Genomic DNA, 18,934 nt, shown 5'->3' with positions numbered 1-18,934 from the left:
ATACCATGTTAAAATTACAGCAATGTGATGAGCTATGGTGGATCAAATACTAGAACCAACATCATTAACAAAGTGATTAGATAGTCATTAACAAAGTGATTAGATAATAATTAAGATGTAATTAGTGAGTGATTAACTAATAGCTTAATGTAGGCATGGATAATCAAAAACCAGCAAATTCTCATTAGGCCAATGCCTCAATTTATAAAGTTTACATCCAAGCATCAAATCCCACTGATTTCTCCTTGGTTCACTCCACCTCTTTTGCTTGATTCTCTCCACCTCTCCCAGAATATCTCCACACTTCCTAAATCTTCTCATGCTACCCTTTATTCTCTCCTAGTAGATTCTTCTCATCTTTTCACAGGTTCTCTCACATTTACACATTCTCTTTTACAGCCTCTAACCAAGGGCTTGTTCCCGCACACGCCCTATATATTCACTTGTATATTTCAACATAAAACACCTCTAAGAGGGCTATGCAACCTTTGAAAATAAACCTTGGCTTGATTTAGGGGGCAAGGTTTATGAAGGGGCAAGTTTTCATCTTTCAATTACTTCTCTAATAGGCTAAAACACCTCTAGGAGAGCTATGCACCTTCGAATTTCAACAACCCTTCATGCGAGGGCAAGGTATATGAAGGGGCTCAGAAAGGAGCCAATTAAGAAGACAAGGGTGCCTTTCTTTAGCTTGGTATACACGAGTGTTTATGTGTGTGTGTGTGTGTGTGTGAGAGAGAGAGAGAGAGAGAGAGAGAGAGAGAGAGAGAGATAGAATATTTAGTATTTTAAAGCTAGTTGGTGTGTGAACGTCCCTTAGGGTGAGAACGAGAGAGTTAGAGAGAGAGAGAGAGTTAGAATATTTAGTATTTTAAAGTTAGTTGGTGTGAACGTCCCTTAGGGTGTGAACAACCCTTATTAAGGTCTTAGGAGGCTTGATACCTATAAAAGCATGTACTTGGGTGGTTCCATAATCATAATATGAATCTCATTTAAGTTATGCAACATCTCTCTCTTGTGGTCTATCGTCACATCTCTCTCTCGATTATGGATCTCATTTAAGTTATGCAACATCTCTCTCTTGTGGTCTATCGTCACATCTCTCTCTCTCTCTCTCTCTCTCTCTCTCTCTCTCTCTCTCTCTCTCTCTCTCTACCACATTGTCATGGATTGAACTTGATCTCTCTCCTTGAACTCTCATCTCTCCCTACAGTCACATCATGGAAGTAACTTGAGCTTCAAATATTGTGGATATACAAACATGGCATCAAACCTAGGGCAAATCATCATCATCATCATGGATGCATCTTAATGTTGCTACCACCATCATCACTAACATCATCGCTCTTTTTTTCTTAGCAGCAACCTCAGTCTCACCCACCAGCATAGCTACTCCTCCATATTGACACTAGCGCAGATCCTTGATCTGGCCACCATGAACGCAATCTTTGCCAACCACTAGTAGGCAAAGTGTGAGTGCCTAGGTCACCTTCACCCCATCGGTGTACCTCCTCTCACTGCTGCCACCACTAGTAGGTAAAGTGTGAGTGCCTAGGTCACCTTCACCCCATTGTTGGTGCACCTCCTCTCACTGCTGCCACCACCACAGTGGCCACCACTACGTTGCTTATCCGCTCTACTACACACTTGGGTGAGAACTACCTAACCTCTACTTTTTTTTTCTCACTTCAAAAATCAAAAGTGGCAAGCTTCCAATTTCAAAATTAATCTTTGATCTATTAAAGGCATGTTGATATGGGGATCTTTGTATGCCTACTACCTCCTAAGTTTTCATGGGCAAAATGTCCCACTGGTTTTAGTGGACACCTCATGTTCATTGGTGGATGCTTTCTTTACTTCTACATCGACATGGGCTTTCATGATGAGAGCGTCATCATTAGCACATCAATGCACATGCTCCAAGTCGTGGTAGCATGGAAATGTCATTGTTGCAAGAGAGCAAATCTTCATCGACACATCGACCAAAAGTTTCTCAACTTCTAAGAGTTCTTCTATTTCCAAGTATGAGTCAAGGGTTCTCTAATTGGGATGTCCCCCAATATCTAAATATTTTGTAGTCATGGATTCTTCTCTACCCAAGAAGTCCCCCAAAATCTAAATAGTTTGGGTTTATTTTGTCATGCATCATTCCCTCTTTACCTTTTGCTGCACTCATGCACAAAATGATTGAGCAATGGAGAGTCGGGCTAACAAAAGACAACAAGGGTCGGCTACACTCATGCACAAAATGATTGAGCAATGGAGGGTTGAGCTAAGAAAAGACAACACGGGACAACCACATCTATACCCTAGATGTGAGTTGATCTAGTGTTCAATATGTCATGCTAACCACACAAGCATAAAATGTTCCCACCTAAGACCCAGACAAGGAGGAATCTAGTGCACGTATTGCATGAGGGCAAGAAACCATGATACTATCCCCGTTACTATAAGAATCAATCCCAGAGGAGGCAGCCACCACTAGTCACACTAGCTCTCATCACGTGGCTTTGCATGCACCACTAGCAAGGCCCATGCTTGCTACTAACACACCTCACTCGGAGTAGTACATGCCTCACAGAGGAGTACTAAGAATTCTAGAGTTACACCTACCACCTCAAATGTTGCCACAACCACCTATTCCTTGTGTGACCCGAAATACGTGAAGGGGAGGAAGAGGGAACAGGCGAGGACACAATCTACCTAAAACCCCTCGGGATTAGAATACCCCAAGTCAAATCCTCAGTCACTGGACACAATCTACCTAAAACCCCTCGGGATTAGAATACCCCAAGTCAAATCCTCAGTCACTATGTTCAAGATGGTAAGAGTTTCTACACCGTTTATATAGCCACAGTGCAATCTGATAGAGGGAGATACATCAATGCCTTTAGTATCCCGCATGTTGCTACAATGCTATCTCTATAAGAGACCTCACCGAGTGGCAAAGTGTCCCATTAAGAATGCTATGATAGCTGCACCAACCAACCCACAACCACTAGCACCTCTGTGCACTGGTTATGGCATCGATCACATGTATAAGGATTGCCCACCATTGAGAGCACTTTCCTAGGTCCAACCCAAGAGCATAAGCCGACTACTATGAGGATTTCCTATTAAGAGCACTTACCCTAGGTCCAGCCCAAGGGCATACACTGAGCATTAACTTACTAAGCATTAGAGATGGGTTGGTACAAACATTCCCTCTCAATTTCGTGAGACGAGAATGCAAAATAGGAGGAGAGCAATGGGTTAATGAGAATAGAAATGCTTCAGCTCCCCATACTCAAAGGGCATACAGAGATCAACCTGGGTTCTACCAACCGATGACATCTTAGAACATGCTAGAGTCACCCCTAGAACCAAAAGACAAAAGTCCAAGAAGATAGGATAGGGTGAAGGCTACATGATAGTTCAAGAGGGTTCAGCAGGATACAACTTCCAACGTCTCTTCATCCTCTTCCGAGGAGGAATTGAATCCCCATACCACCATGGACAAAGAAAAACTAGTCATAGACCCTAGCAACTTGCCTAAAAAATTGGTAGAATATCTCAACCCAATTGAGAAGAAAAGCAATCTAGAAGTAGCTCAGGAATTAGTAAGAGCATGCCAAGCCAAATTGGATGGTGAACCTCAATTAGTTCGCACTATCAGACCGAAAGCCACCATGGATGTCAGTTTTACATTGCCCAAGAGAAGACTAGGGAAAGAACTAGTATGTTTCATAACATGAGGAGACTTGGAAGGGCTTAGGCAAAGTGGACAAAAAAGCTTTGAAGTCGTTGAAATCAAAATTTTGGGAGATGATAGAAGAGTTTCACACTCAAAAGGGCATGTACACATTCCATATACCATTATTGATTCTGATAAAAATGGACACACCCCGCATGATACACAACAGGATTCACCACCTTCCTCTCCTCCCAAGTCCAGATTTTTGTTGGTGGTTGTAAGGAAGCCCAAGTCTATAGAAGGACCTAAAGAATTAGATGGATGGAAGATTAAGAGTGGGCATGAAAGAATAACCACCTCAAGACTCCTCAAATGAGTATGATGATGATGAACCCACGAGGGAAGAGGAAGTTCACCAAGATTTTCCAAAAGTATCACACAGAGTGAATAAATTAGGCTACTTTGAGAGTGATGACATGAAATGATGAATGTCGTCCTTACAGTAAAACGTAATTCAAGTCATAGCCATCCTAGATGGAGGGGCTAGGGTAAGAATTATTAAGCAACCTTCACTTGACACTACCAGCCTAATAGTTAAGCTTTGAAACGATGCAGGGGAGAAGAGAGCTTGAGCTCTTGCAAGCACACATACACTCACAAAACCCTAAAAGAGAACACACAAGGTGAGAGGCTGAAAATATTCTTCTTCTTCACACAACACTCAACACACCATATACAAAGATAAGAGTACACCCAATATGAAAAGGTACTCAACCAAGCACATACTAGGGTTCTCTATAGTGTGAACCCAACTAAATGAGCTGGCGCTATAACTATGCCAGTCTCTAGAATGGCTGTCATAAAGCCTATCATCCCACTGGCCGCATATCACCCAATGATCTCACCAACCATGCTAGTGGTGTAAGTGTGGGGCCTATCCCCCCCAGGCGAGTCGTCCACCGCCTCACTAGATGAGCTTGATATCTCAACACTCCCCCTCGAGCTCAACTCCATCTCATGTACACCAAGCGAAGCCCTGAATCTGCGGAGCTTCTCTGTACCCAATGCTTTGGTGAAGATGTTAGTGACCTGATCTTGTGTGCTGACATAAACATGGTCAACGTCTCCAAAACCTTCTCTCTGACAAAATGGTAGTGGACCTCTATATGCTTTGTGCGAGCATGAAAAACTGGGTTCCTGTGGGGCCAACTGTATACTGCTAATGTTGTCACAGAAAATGACAACTTGTCTATCCCCACCGATAGACCCAAATCTGCAACAAGTAGCTTTCTGAACCAAGCTACCTCTCCCATGTTGCCATAGCAGCACCTCTGTACTCAGCCTCTGTATTGGATAGAGTAACCGTAGGCTGCTTCTTGTTGCTCCAAGTCACAGCAGCACTCCCCAAAGAAAACATGCAGCCACTAGTAGATCTTCTATCTGAGATACTACCAGCCCAATCAGCATCTATGTATGTTAAAACCCTAAGATCTCTCTAGATAATTGTTATGCATAAATATGCATAAATCGGGCACAAACACAACCACCCAACCACCCCCGAGCCCAAGGGATGCACACATGAATTATAAATGAAATACATCATATCTCTACCTTGATGTCCCATACCATCAAGAGAGGTATAACTCCAATCCAATAGCATGTAGCTATAGTGTGAAATGGTAGATGAGTAGATGAGTAGATGTGGACCTCTACACAAGAGACCATAGCATAAGCCTCCAAGCCCCCAAGCCCCCTGAGTGTGCCCCATGCCCCTATTATATAGGAGGGCCCTCAAGTGACTCTTGACTTTCCATTCCCCATATGTGACCCTTGGATGCCTGACCCTAACCTTAATCCTTAAGGTTAGTCCTAATCCATGCTCCACTAGAGCTTATTCCCATGCTCCCATGCTCACAAGTCTAATGTGGGTTAGCCTCCTAGTATATGCACACATAATGTGTATATAACATAGCACACATAATGTACATATAACATACTTCCCCTCTCTCAAAACATTGCATTCTTGCAATGAAAAGAAGGAGAATTGCGCTGAACAATCTCAACCGACTCCCAAGTCGAATCCTCTATTTTCCTATCTTTCTACCTAATTTCAACCTCAAGGATTAGTCAACTAGAAAGTTTCCTTTCCCTAAATTCAAGAACCTTATCAGGTTCATGTGGAACATAAGATAAATCTTCGACTTCAAGGAGTTCTTAAGGAGTAACTCTGTTATCCTCACCTCCCAGTTTCCCTTTCAATCTATTAACATGAAAGACTGGATGAACTCTAACATGTGGAGGTAGTTTTAAGTTCAAACGCAACCGTGCCAATCCGATGCATAATTCGAAAATGGACCACAATATCTAGGAGATAAATTCGAGCATTTTTCCATTGATAAAGTCTTAAAATCTTTAAGAACATTAAAATAAACCAACGCTCCTAATTCAAAAGACCGAGATGAGCGTCCCCTATCAGCATAAAATCGTGCCCTATCTTGAGCACTCCTGATAGAATCCCGAGCTTCGGTCAGTATTTCCTGCATATCTCACAAGAAATCCCTCAAGAATTTTTTCCTTGTTTCGCAGCATGTTTTTGAGGGTGTTCCAAAAGGAATTTTAAAAATTTCTATATGAGGGAGTTGTAGTATTTTTGGAGTACTATAACTTTGTTTCCGTGAGTCGTCCATGATTTTGTCTTTTGGACCCTTAAAAGCCAGAATATGCCTCGTCGTCGTTCGTCTTCATGCTGTTTTTTATAATTTTTTGTTGTTTTTGGGCTGTTTTTTGCCTTGATTTTTGGGTCGAATTTTGAGGCTGCTGGTTGGAGGCCAAAATGGTTGATTTTGACTTTAGACGACCATGTCCAAAGTTGAAGAGCTTGATGTTAGCTTTCCGATGAGCCCTAGAGTGCCTTCATCGGATATATAATTTAGAAGATACATGCCTCCAAAAACAGGGGTGTTTTCGAGAGAGTTAAAAAAAAGGTTTAGTGAACTCTAGTTCCGTGAAGTGGTTAGGTTTCGTGAACCATTGAGGTTCCGTGAAGCATTGAGGTTCCATTCGTGAACCTTTAAGGCTCCGTGAAATATTGAGGTTCCGTGAACCTTTGAGGTTCCGTGCACCTTTTAGGTTTCCTGAAATATTGAGGTTCCGTGAACCTTTGAGGTTTCATGAAATATTGAGGTTCCGTGAACCTTTTTAGGTTTCGTGAAGTTGTAGAAAATGGTTCATGCCGTGAACCAAACTTCACGGAATATTAAACTCATATTTTTTTTGGAGTCTACTGGGAAATACAAATTTTTCTTTTGGGGGGGAATATTTTTTGAATTTAAAATGGAAGGGATATGGGCATTTTTCCAAAAAGATGTGGGAATCAAAAAAGTCAACCTTTTAATGACACCCCTTACACCCTTCATAAATGACGCCCAAAAATGGACAAATTGACAAGTCATGAGCATATACTCATTGAATGCTCATTAGCCTTAATAAGTTATGTAAAAAGGTGATTAAAAATTAATCTAAGATTAATCCTTTCACTAATCTTTCTCCCTTTTATACTAATCAAGGACTCTAATTAACCCACTAATCCCTAATTCACACAATTGAGCGCATCATTAGATAGAGCAAGGGAATGCTAATCTTTGTGCAGCATCAACAAATGTGTACATTAATCTAAAATAGGAGATCAATTAGACTCTTAATTATGGTCTCCTCTTTTAAGGTAAAATTAAGCAGAGAGAGTCAAATTTCTCCAATTGATGTGATTAGGTGTTTTGGTGCATCTAGATGCTCTAAAAAAAACACTAAAAAACACCAATTTCGACTACTCATATGATCAGTTTAGATCCTAATTAACACAATTTTTGATTTTTTGGCCTCTTGAATAAGATTAATCACTCTTAATGAAAACCACTCCATTAAGAGAAGTTAGTCAAATTCAAGGGTTTTTTGATGGTTTTAAGAAATGTTTTGAGAGATTAAGCTACTCCAAATGCTTGCTAATACTCTAATCCAAACAATTTCAACAACAAACACACAATTAAACTAAAATTAATGATCTTAGTTCTATGTTTAACACTAAAGAGAGCTAACATTCACTAAAAATTGCATGCATTGTTTGATGCAATGGATGCAAAATAAGCCTAATGCAAACTATGTGCAAGCCCTAAAAACATGAAAAACCACAAAAACAACAACAAAAATAACAAATCAATCCAAAAATTAAGCAAAAAGCATTCTTTTCAAAGACAAAAAAGAGACACCAAATCTCACACAAATCACCATCAAATCCACATCATTTTCTGGGAAACCATTAATAAAGATAATGGGTAATGGGTAATACATAGATTAGAGGAAAAACAATGAAAAAAGCCAAGGGATGGTTCCCCGGGCAACGACACCAAAAATGTTATGGCTCACCCTAACCCTCCTTGAAACAGATCCAAAAAGAGGTTACCTGGTGAACCGCAACTGTCGTGAGGATCTTTCTAATGGCCGAGCTCATGACCCTTGAGGTCTCCAAGCTCTACAAGGATTTGTTGAGAATGTAAACTGCAATGTTTATTGCTTCAGCCTAGAAAGAGTCCGGCAACCCTTTCCCTTTCATTATGCACCTTGCCATTTCCACGACTATGCGGTTGCAACATTCCACAACTCCATTTTGTTGAGGCATATGTGCAGCAATGAGCTGGTGCTTGATGCCATGCTCCTTGCAATATTCATTAAATTTTCTTGAAGTGAATTCTCCTCCTCAATTCGTTCGAAACTTCTTCACCTTACGTCCTGTCCCATTCTCCATAAATTTATGCCACTGTTTAAATTTACCAAAAGCTTCAGGCTTATCACACAGAGGAAATAAACCTACATCTTCCCACTATAATCGTCGATTAACAGGCATCATGCAGTAAGAAGATCCCCCTAATGCAACAGTAGACATCTTACCACAAAGATTAGCATGTACTAGCTCTAGAGGAGACTTTGCCCGATTGTTGCTGTGTTGTGGAAATGCCTTCTGTTGTTGCTTGCCCATCATACAAGCCTCACATGGTTCCTGCAATTCTGCAAATGCGGGTAAATTTTCCACCATGCCCATTTTCTGCATCTCCTTTAGCACGGCAAATCCGATCGCTCATGCCAAAGTTTTCTTGTGCCCTTGTCTGCAATAGCTATAAGAGCACTCAACTCGTACAAATTGTTATTCCTCTCATAGCTTTGTCAACTATCTTTCCCTCACCATCTATAATCTCTGCTCCTATTTTCTTGAAGTGTAATTCAAGGCCACAATCTATTGTTTGCAGTAACAAAACTGAGAGTAGGTTTCTCTTTATTTGAGGCACATAGAGCACATCAGACAGCTTCTTTTCTTCACCTGTAGTAGCTGCCACAAATGAGATGGTTACAGACCCTTCAGTTGAAAATTTAGCATTATTACCACCAATAACATTGATGGATTCCTGTAAAGACTGCCAAGAACTATGCCAGTCCTTTTTGCAAATCCATGAACAGTTAACAACTAGAGCCTAAGCAAATGAGCATACCTCTTCTATGGCGACCGAGAATTCCAACTCATCTTGGGCGTTGTTGGTGGCTGACTCCTTTCCCTTCCATGAAGTCTTCATGGTGCGGTTCTTCTCATAAGCTTGATTCTTTCTGTAGTCTTTGATGGCGTGACCCTTCTTGTCATAGTAGTAGCACATACCAAAAAACTTCTTCTTCTTGAGCTTTTTCTTCTTGTCTTCAAAAGTTGCCCCGCCTTTGCCTTTTACATTGGCCGTAAATGCGGTGTCACCACCATCACGTAAATAGCATAGCACTAAATTCTTCAAAAGAAAGAGGCAGTACTCTAACTTGGGTGTTTAGTGCCGTAACCAAGCCATCATACTTCGGTGGTAGAATTCATAGCATCTCTGGAGCCAACTCTTCGCTGGGCTTTATGATTCCCATAGCACCCAACTCTTCGCTGGGCTTTATGATTCCCATAGCAGCCATCTGTTCTCGCAGATCTTTGATCCGAGAGATAAACACTTATGCAGCCTCTCTTTCAGCAGACTCAGCAGTAAGCTAAGTCTCTAGGTTTTGAATCCTAGTCTGATTCCGGGTCTCATACTAATTTCTCAGTATGGTCCAAGACATGGATGCCTTGGTTGTGTGTTGAATTAGAGTAAGAACAAAATCACTTACACCAGTAACAATGGCGCAAAGTGCATTTGCATTACACCGCTTCCATGCTCGAAGAAGAGCAGCATCATCTAATGGAATCATTCTTGTGTTATTGCTAGGGTCAATGGTTTCCACCGATTCTTGGTTCATTCCCAGAACGCTCTCCAACAGCTCATAGGAATCAAGGATGGCATTGATTTTGAACTTCCAAAGAGTGTAATTTGTCCCATCTAATTTTCCTTCAGTGAAGGCAGGTGGATGGATTCGCAACATTGGAATAGCAGTAGAGCAGCACCACCGGACCCTGAAGTAGACCTCACTCCAAGCTACTTCTATGTAAAGAAAGACTAGACTTTGTGTACTATTATTGCTAAGAGCACGTAGTGTTCTTCTGCTGATGCCATGTAAGAATATGGCACAGTGGAAACAAATACAACAAGATAAAGTACACGACAATGCAGTAGAGAGAGAATGGAGAGAATTTTAAAATTATGATTATACCAAACAAGAGATAGGTACAATATGATGGTGTTGTCCACCCGTGCCCTCTAGTGTAGAGATTAGATGGTGATCTAGGTAGACTCTGGATGGAGAGCGTACTGAGAGTATAGGGAATATATGCTCACAAGCATTGGATGCCTTTGCTTGTGGGCAACCATGTCCATTTATAGTGCTACAGGTAGTGTGTGTCCAAGATGTGGGCGGCTATGCTGCATTGACGTGGCTCACCGCCCACGTATTCACCGCACACTAATGATGAGCTTAGTACTCGAGGGAATATTCCCTATGCTATTTTGAGCCGGGGCTAGGCCCGGACCCCAGCTAACGCTTGTACCCCTCATCATATCTTAACCATCAACAGTCACAACTACGACCCCTTCTAGCATGTAAACTGGGGTTCCCACTAAAGATATGTGCACCAATGGCTTCTCCTCATAATGGGGGCCGTACAAATGTGCAACACACATCAATGTGAGATACATGCTAAGAGGCAAGCATTGAACATATACTAACACACATCCCAGTCCCAACAATCATTCAAATTTCTTAGTGCTTTATTATTTAACCTCTTAGCTGAAGAAATGTCAAGAAGACCCAAGGGGGGGGAGTTAAATTTATGTGTCCACCATATCCCCAAACTGAGCATAGAAATTCAAGTCACTCTGCACCCCCACCCCAAGTCATGAGGCCCAGGAAATCTTTCCATCTTTTGCATAGCATCTTACGAAATGCCGCGTTGGTGACTTTGAGAGGAGAAAAAGAGAACAATTTATCTTTCCATTCCAAATCCAACCATTTTCCTTTTTACATAAACCTCAGAAAGCATCAACAAGTTCCCTTATCATTAAGGTCCAAGGGTCACTCTGAAGTAAGCACTTAGGTAACATCAAGGCACTTAGGTAACATCAAGGCACTCCTTGCAATACAATGAGTAGGCATATGTAGGATACCAATACCCCCCTCTTCCTTTGGAACAGACAATTTATCCCATGCTGCCAACCAAGTTGGTACTCTTTTGATTACTCTACCATTCCTCCATAAGAAATCTTTGACAAGCCCTATTATTTTTTTCCAATGGTACTCACCAAAATCCATCACTGGGCATAAGAACATTATGTAAGCTTCAGTACTGTATTACAGATATCAATCTTGTTATGGAATGGAACTCTAATGCCCTCCCATTTCCTTAATTTCTCTAGAAATCTATTTACAGCCCAATTAGTCATCTGTTTATTAGTAATCCCAACCCCAAAGGGGATTCCAAGCAGTCTTAACAATTTGTCCCTTTTGCACCACCTCACATCCCCACCTCTGTATATCAAAGTCATTTCCTTCTGTCAGACTGATGATTCTGGATTTTTGTATATTGCACCTGGAGCTAGAAGAAACACCAAATTCCTGCACAATATCCAAAGCCACTCTAACATTTTTGTTCTCAGCTCTTAAGAAAAGTAGTGAGTCATTAGCAAAACACTGTATAACCAATTGATCACTATATCTCAGTTTTAGACCAGTGATACTCCCTGTTCTTCTGCAAGTAAGGCTTGTACATAAGCCTATTGCATAAGGTCGTATGCATAAGCCTATTGCACAAGGGCTTATGCATAAGCCTATAAGCCCTTATGCAATAGGCTTATGCATAAGCCTATTGCATAAGGGCTTATGCATAAGCCTATTGACCTAACCTTAATCTTTGGCACCCAAGGATGCAGAAACACAAAGAGAAGAAGCATAAACAAAGAATGGAAAAAGAGGGCTTACCTCTTCTTTGAAAAGTCATGAGAGGATTGGACTAAACCCTTGTTAGTTTGTTCAATTGAATAAACCTACAAAAAAGAAATATAATAAATCAAAGAGTTAGTTCATTTTAACATATTAGCAAGCAAGGAGAAGAAGAGGAAAAAAAGGTGATTACCCTAAACCCTATTCCTAATACAGAAGTGATTTGAAAGAAATTGGTTTATGTTTCCCTAACCCTACCTCTATCCATAGAATGCTTTTAATAGATAGCTTAATGGAGAGCTCTCCACCATCAAAGCTCTCTATTAGAGCTTTATGCATACAAACAAAAGGGGGGCGAGAGGACATCCTTGTCTCACAGACCTGTTAATCTCAAACCCTCCCACAACTCTTCCATTCAACATCACATTAGAATATCCTCCCCAAGATAGAGTATAGATACAAGTTGCCATTTTAGTCCCAAATCCAAGCTTTTCCATAATTCTTGCAACAAAGGACCAGTGCACCCTATCATAGACTTTCTCTAGGTCAAGTTGTAGCATGATGCATTTTTGTTGGGTTTTGATAGCCACATCTCTTCCTAATAAGCCACCAAAAATGTTGTCAAAAATTGACCTACCCTTAATAAAGCCATGTTGTTTTTTGGACACAGCTTCCTGCAATACTGGGGTAATTCTGAGGGCAATCACTTTAGCCAAGATTTTGTAAATCATAGTTAACAAAGTGATGGATCTCCAATGACCAAACCTATTACAGGCAGTTTACTTTGGAATCACCTTTACCAGCCCTTCTTTAAAGTCCATGTTGCAAGTGTTGAAAGCTTTCCTACAAACTTCCCCAACAATATCCTTTAAGGAAGGCAAAAAAGCAATGAAGAATTCTATGGATAGCCCATCCCATTCTAGAGCTTTATCTCTCCCCAATTTCAACAAGGCAACCCAACACTCCTCAACATCCACATCTACATCCACATCCCTTTCTAGCCATTTAGCTTTGTCAGGATCCACATTCTGACACTGATTTAACGCCAACAATCTATCTTCAGCTTGAAATCTCCTCACAGAGCAATCCTCCTTCAAACTAAGAGTAGACCTCATTAATTTTACCCATTTCCTAGCCAATGTGTTCATATCATTCAAAGGAATTCCATTTTCATCAATAATATTCCCCATCACTTCTCTATTGTTCCTTTGGAAAGTTTAAACAGACTTTAGGTTTCCTTTTACTATTGAAAAACTTCCATTTGGACCACTTTTCCTCCTCTCTAGCACATCTGTCATCTTCATCCTTAATGCCACCTTGGCATTTTAAGTACAAGTTGGTTTCCTATGCATTGAGACCACCTGTTTGTCTTGTGCTCTGTAGTTTCTCCAATTGTAAGGCCTAGTTCCTTCTTTCACATCTCCTTTCCTCTGCCCTCAATTTTCCCACAGGTCTAATAATCCCTTGCATTTCATTGGCAAATTGCATCCATGCACCATCTATCCCACCTCTCCTTTTCAACTTTCTAATTGCTTCTTCAGTATACTCCACAAAAAGAGCGTCCTTAAGGAGGAGGTTATTGACTCTTAGTTTCCTTGTGGGGTAATGAGAAAGATCAAGCTCAAGCCCATCACTCACATCCCAACACCATTTCAAAGGTATGTGATCAGATAGAGTAGAGCTGCAGTCAATAGAAACTCTCAAAGTATAAGGGATCCAAGTGGCTTGTTGGCTAAAGAAAATCCTATCAATTTTGGAAGAAGAAGATATATATTGTAGACTAAAGTAAGTATGTCCCGGATTGTCCCTCCAATCCCCTAAGTGCTAACTATCCATGAGATCTAGATCTCTTCTTAAGTTCTCCCATTTACCTTTTTCCTTTCCTATCAAAACAGTACTTCCACCACATCTATCCTCTACTTTTTCAACCATGTTAAAATCTCCCAAAATAATACATGGGACTTGAATATTTAAGTTGGCAATCTAGCTCCACATACCACGCTGGTTGTGAGCCCCATAGATATTAATAAGCTAGATTCTTTCCTCTTTCACTAGGATTTCTACCACTAGAATCCTACAAATAGGATGGTTGGCAATTATACTAGGGTTAAGATCACACTTAACTAAGGGCATCACTCCACTATAACCCAAATTTACACCCCTAGTACATAATCACCCAATCTCTAAATCTATCATTTCTAGAGATTTTGCCAAAAAGATGGTGTTCCTGTATGGCCAAAACTAAGTAGCCCCATAGTTTCACTAGCCCTCAGAATGAAGCATTCTTTTTTTTTTTGTCTTTTATCCCTTTTACGTTCCACGTGCATGCAGAGAAGTCATAGTATTTTTTCATAAAGTCGTAGTTTTTAGGACCATATCAACTTCCTCCTCATCCCTCATCCCTTATCTCACAATCTGCTCTTTCTAAATCCCTTTCCAAGCCTCATCCACTATAAAATCAAACCTTTGTTCAGATGATGAACGGCTATCACTTTCTTTTAATGGATTGAAAGGGTTTGAGTATAGAGAAGGGCTCAGACTACCTTGGGAATTGGAGTTTTTACCCTCAGCCCCGTGATTATACTGATTCTTCCTGGCTTCCATCTTAGCTTGCCTTACACCAGATTTCCCATTCACCCTAACCCATTCACCCTCCGGACCACCCTCACCAACCTCCTTCATCACTTCGTTTCCCCTCTCCTCCTTGTTTTGACTCCCAGCTAAGCTAAGTAGGTAGTTTTTTCCACACCATTTTTTTTTTCGTCTTTTGTGACAGGCTGTTCAGGACATAAAGCTAAAAACTGTCACAAAGCCCCTATCTTTCACCTCGATTCAATACGGTTTTCCTTAGTTTTAAATAATTTTATCCAGCCCTACCTTTATAAAAGAGCTCATGCTGTGACTGAGAAAGGTATTAGGATGTGGGCTAACATATGGCACAAAAGATGGCTATCTAGCTTGGGAAATCTTAACAGCCTAGAGGGTAAATAACCAAGACCTTGACCTTATTCCAGACGGAGATGGCTATCTAGATTGGAAATCCTAACAGCATACAAGGTAAATAATCAGGACCCTGACCTTATTCAAGATAGGTTTAAAAAAAATATACGATTAAACGAGCGTCCTTTTAGGTTTAGGTTGGACGCGTTGGCTGCGAATGGCCTCCTCAGCAACCAGGTAACTCTCTGAACGTTTTGAGTTTTGAGTACACTATATTTTGCAGCGTGATTTTGCCTGCTCCTTGCCCGACTTTAGAATAATATAGCGATTCTGTAGCCGAATCATCAGGTTAAGCTTTTCACTCAGTTTATGTTGTTAAATCCAAGCGGGATTAAAATTTTGTGGTTTTGATCAAATCTTTTAAGGCTCCATGTAATCGTGATTAGGCTTTGGAAGCAAGGTTTTAGATCCCCGAACATCTTTCTTTAGGATTTAATGCATGGTTTTGCCATTTTTATGCATACCACATGCCTTTCTCTCAGTAATTTTTCATTTCATGGCTTTTTACCAGAGTCAAAGAGTTGTAGCATTGCAAATTGTTGTGTGTGCGTGTGCATGTGCGTGCATATGATGCTAACAAGCCAGCAAGATAGAGTAAGGTATAATATAGGCGCTGATACCTCTTTGCATGTCTTTATTAGGGTTATGCTGTGGTTGTACACACTTTTTGTTAGAAGTCTCAATGTCACAGAACTCATTTATTTCAAGATTAACATTAGTAACATAAAATATTTTCGTGGCAGATGGTGGACAAAAGATACAATAGCAGTAGTCACAGGGAGCAACAAGGGCATCGGTTTTGAGATCGTGAGGCAACTAGCCCAGGAGGGGCTAACTGTGGTCTTGACGGCTCGTGATGAGCAAAAGGGCTTAGCGGCTACTCAAAAGCTCAAGAATGAAGGGTTGAATGTGGCGTTTCACCCTCTTGATGTGTTGAGTACGGAGTCCATATCACAGTTGGCATCTTGGCTCAAACAACAATACGATGGTCTTGATATCCTGGTACTAAATCAAGTGTATCGTTTCCCTTACAATGCAAGTATGGGTTTGTCCATCATTAGTGTCTTCTTAGTTTGAAGATAATGGATCAAGAGGCTGATTGTTGTTGTTGTTTTTTTTTTGTGTGTGTGTGTCTGTGGTGTGCGCTCGTGTGCGTGTGCATGTGCATGTGTAGTTCAACAATGCCGCAATCGCAGACTATGAGCCAAGCTTTACATCCGCCCAAAAAGTGCTGGAGACCAATTATGAAGCAGTGAAAGTTGTGACACGACAACTGCTACCGTTGTTAAAAACTTCACCAGCAGGAAGCCGAATTATAAATGTCAGCTCTACTCTTGGCCAGCTGGAGGTAATCATTACTTGATAAGAGCTTCAAATGTGCTTACTTTCAAATGTTGGCATTTTGTTTTGTGCTTATGTGTGGGCTTACTGAACCTTCAGAGATTGAAAAATCCAGTGTTACGGGAAGAGATTGGGAATCTCGAGAACCTTACAGAAAAGAGAGTAGATGAATTTGTGGAGAAGTATCTAGAAGATGTAAAAGAGCAGAGGTTGGATGGAGCCGGGTGGCCTACCAGGTCCTATGGTGTTTCAAAAATTGCTCTTAATGCTTATACTAGAGTACTGGCTAAGTCTCTAAAGGACCGGCCAGATGGGAAACACATATACGTCAATTGCGTCACACCTGGCTTCTGCAAAACAGACTTGACCAGGAATGCAGGCATCTATACGGCAGAACAGGGTGCAGAAACACCAGTTTGGGTAGCACTCTTACCTCCTAATGGGCCTACAGGGCAATTCTTCTCTCAAAAGAATGCCGAATGTTTCTGATACGGGCACCTAGCTTTGTCTCATGAAATTTCTACTGTTATCACATTTGCATCTGTTGTGCATATATGCTACTGCATGTATTCTCCTTTGAGTGACATTGGCATCCTTTTTTTGTTTTTTGCATCAATATGGATGTTTCTGAAATGCCTAATGTTGTGATGCACTACTATTGTAGCAACGTAGATGCTCAAGGATCATTGTGCATGTGGGTCCAGCCCTTGGCTCTCATAGAGGTTCATCTCCAACAATTACCTAGCTCTTTCCCTAGAGATTTGGTCTCATGAATTTTCTTCTTCTTGTAAGCAGCCTGTATGCAGACCCATCATGATGGTACTTCTATGCTGCTTCCAATTGACTGCAGCAGGAGAGACAAAATAATTGGGAGGGGGCTAAACCCTGGGTTCCTGCTACAGCTGGCTTGGCATCACTGAATTCCTCATACTCTCATGCCATGTGGCATGAGAGTATGTCTATCATGGTAGTGGATACGAAGCCTTTGACATGTTTAGATTGTGCAAAGGCTTTGGTCAATTGTGGCTCATCAGTTTGTACAGCTGTCCCATGGGCAAGCTAAGACAACTGAGAGTCGAGAGGTGGACGATGAGGTCATTTGGGCCACACCAACACCATACGAGCTAGTAACCATTCAGACTCTCAAATGAGGTGCACAACACAAATGGAGGCGAACAAGGGTATCCATTTTTTTTCCAATCTACATAAATGAGCTTGCAGACCTCATTGAGAGATTAGGATGAGAGGATCTATGCTAGCACAAATAGAGGTCTCCATAATCATTTCAGCATATGATGTACTACTGCTTTTACATTCAGCAGAGGGATTGTATGAAACACCACAATGCACAACATGCTTTCTGCAAGGACAGGACCTTAAGGCGAGGGGACGAACACACACACACACACACCCCCCCCCCCCCCCCTAGAATCACATTTTACTTGCTCTCACTCATACATAAGCATGGGCTGCCATATCTCCATTTCTATCCTCACACTCAAACCCAAAATAGATACAAGTGATAATGTTCACACTAAGTTAATACTAGATAAGCTGTCCATACTCGGCCACTGGACACGGCCATTATTCATATCACGTGTGCAATCTGATAATGTCTGATTACACTGCCATCTATCATCATCGCGCTGAACTTGCATTCTCAACACTCTTCCTCAAGTCCATCATATCCGTCTAATATACTCTCCAACCTTGTCTTTGCTCTTTCTCAAAAGATTTTGTGAAGATGTTAGTAACATGCTCTTCAGATTTCATATAAGATAAATCAACCTATCCATCCAACACTCTCTCTAATGAAGTGATAGTGAACCTCTATGTGGTCCTCACATGATATATCGGATTATTACTGACTAGTTGAACATTACTCATGTTGTCACAATGTATGATAACTCTTTGTCATGATGCTATCCCAAAAATTATCAATGACTACTTTGATGAAGGATCCTAGATAGGGCTCAAATACCATATTCATAAACCTTTGAAAGGTTGCAGGGGCATTTGTTAGCCCAAAAGGCATAATGTTGTAAGAAAAACACTCCCCCAGGGGTAATAAAGGTGGTTTTCCTTTAGTCCTATGTAGCAATTGAATCTAAAAGTATCCTGAATATCCATCACATATCCTATATCTTTCATGTCTAGCCACATTATCCAGGATCTCATTTAAAAAGGCAGGGGGTAATGATCTCTTTTGGTTACTGCATTCAATGGTTTAAAATCAATCAAGCAATTTCCTTAGCAAAACCACTTTACATGCGGTCATAACTATTTCTATATACTCTGCTTTTGTGTTGATTAATGTAATTATGGATTGCTTCTTGTTGCTTCAACTCACTTCAGCATATCCCATGCCAAATCCATATCCACTAGTAGACCTCTTGTGATAAGCACTTCTTGTCCAATCTGCATTTTTGTAACCATGTATCATCACATCCTTTCCATGCTCATAAAATAGATTATAATGGGTAGTGGTCTTCACATATCTCATAATCCTCTTGACAGCATTCAAATGTGACTTCTTGG

The 18,934-nt window shown here is 40.9% G+C and overlaps 1 protein-coding gene across 3 annotated transcripts; it reads left to right on the top strand.

Moving 5' to 3' along the window:
* The first annotated feature begins 14,583 nt into the window (after window positions 1–14,583).
* LOC147630828 (short-chain dehydrogenase/reductase 2-like) lies at window positions 14,584–17,036 on the top strand. 3 transcript variants are annotated; one of them, XM_086809207.1, is made up of 6 exons: window positions 14,584–15,112; window positions 15,187–15,232; window positions 15,567–15,654; window positions 15,799–16,057; window positions 16,230–16,403; window positions 16,496–17,036. In XM_086809207.1, the coding sequence occupies exons 3-6, from the start codon at window positions 15,611–15,613 to the stop codon at window positions 16,883–16,885; spliced, it is 867 nt and encodes a 288-aa protein (XP_086665333.1). In that variant the 5' UTR covers window positions 14,584–15,112; window positions 15,187–15,232; window positions 15,567–15,610; the 3' UTR covers window positions 16,886–17,036. The 3 variants fall into 3 exon arrangements, with proteins under 3 accessions (XP_086665333.1, XP_086665335.1, XP_086665334.1); XM_086809209.1 differs by lacking the exon at window positions 15,567–15,654 and having other exon boundaries at window positions 14,588–15,112; window positions 15,193–15,232; XM_086809208.1 differs by lacking the exon at window positions 15,567–15,654 and having other exon boundaries at window positions 14,590–15,112.
* Window positions 17,037–18,934: the final 1,898 nt, after the last annotated feature.

Source organism: Cibotium barometz, chromosome 15 (assembly GCF_041138505.1).
Source record: "Cibotium barometz isolate CiBa-2024 chromosome 15, ASM4113850v1, whole genome shotgun sequence".
Taxonomy (NCBI): Eukaryota; Viridiplantae; Streptophyta; class Polypodiopsida; order Cyatheales; family Cibotiaceae; genus Cibotium; species Cibotium barometz.
The sequence above is the reverse complement of the archived record's forward strand: the minus strand, read 5'-3'. Positions and strand labels throughout refer to the sequence as shown.

Coding starts and splice junctions, on each gene's coding strand:
- LOC147630828 (XM_086809207.1), top strand. CDS start 15,611: ATGTGCGTGCATATGATGCTAACAAGCCAGCAAGATAGAGTAAG. Junction 16,058..16,229: donor ACGATGGTCTTGATATCCTG/GTACTAAATCAA, acceptor GTGCATGTGTAG/TTCAACAATGCCGCAATCGC. Junction 16,404..16,495: donor CTACTCTTGGCCAGCTGGAG/GTAATCATTACT, acceptor CTGAACCTTCAG/AGATTGAAAAATCCAGTGTT.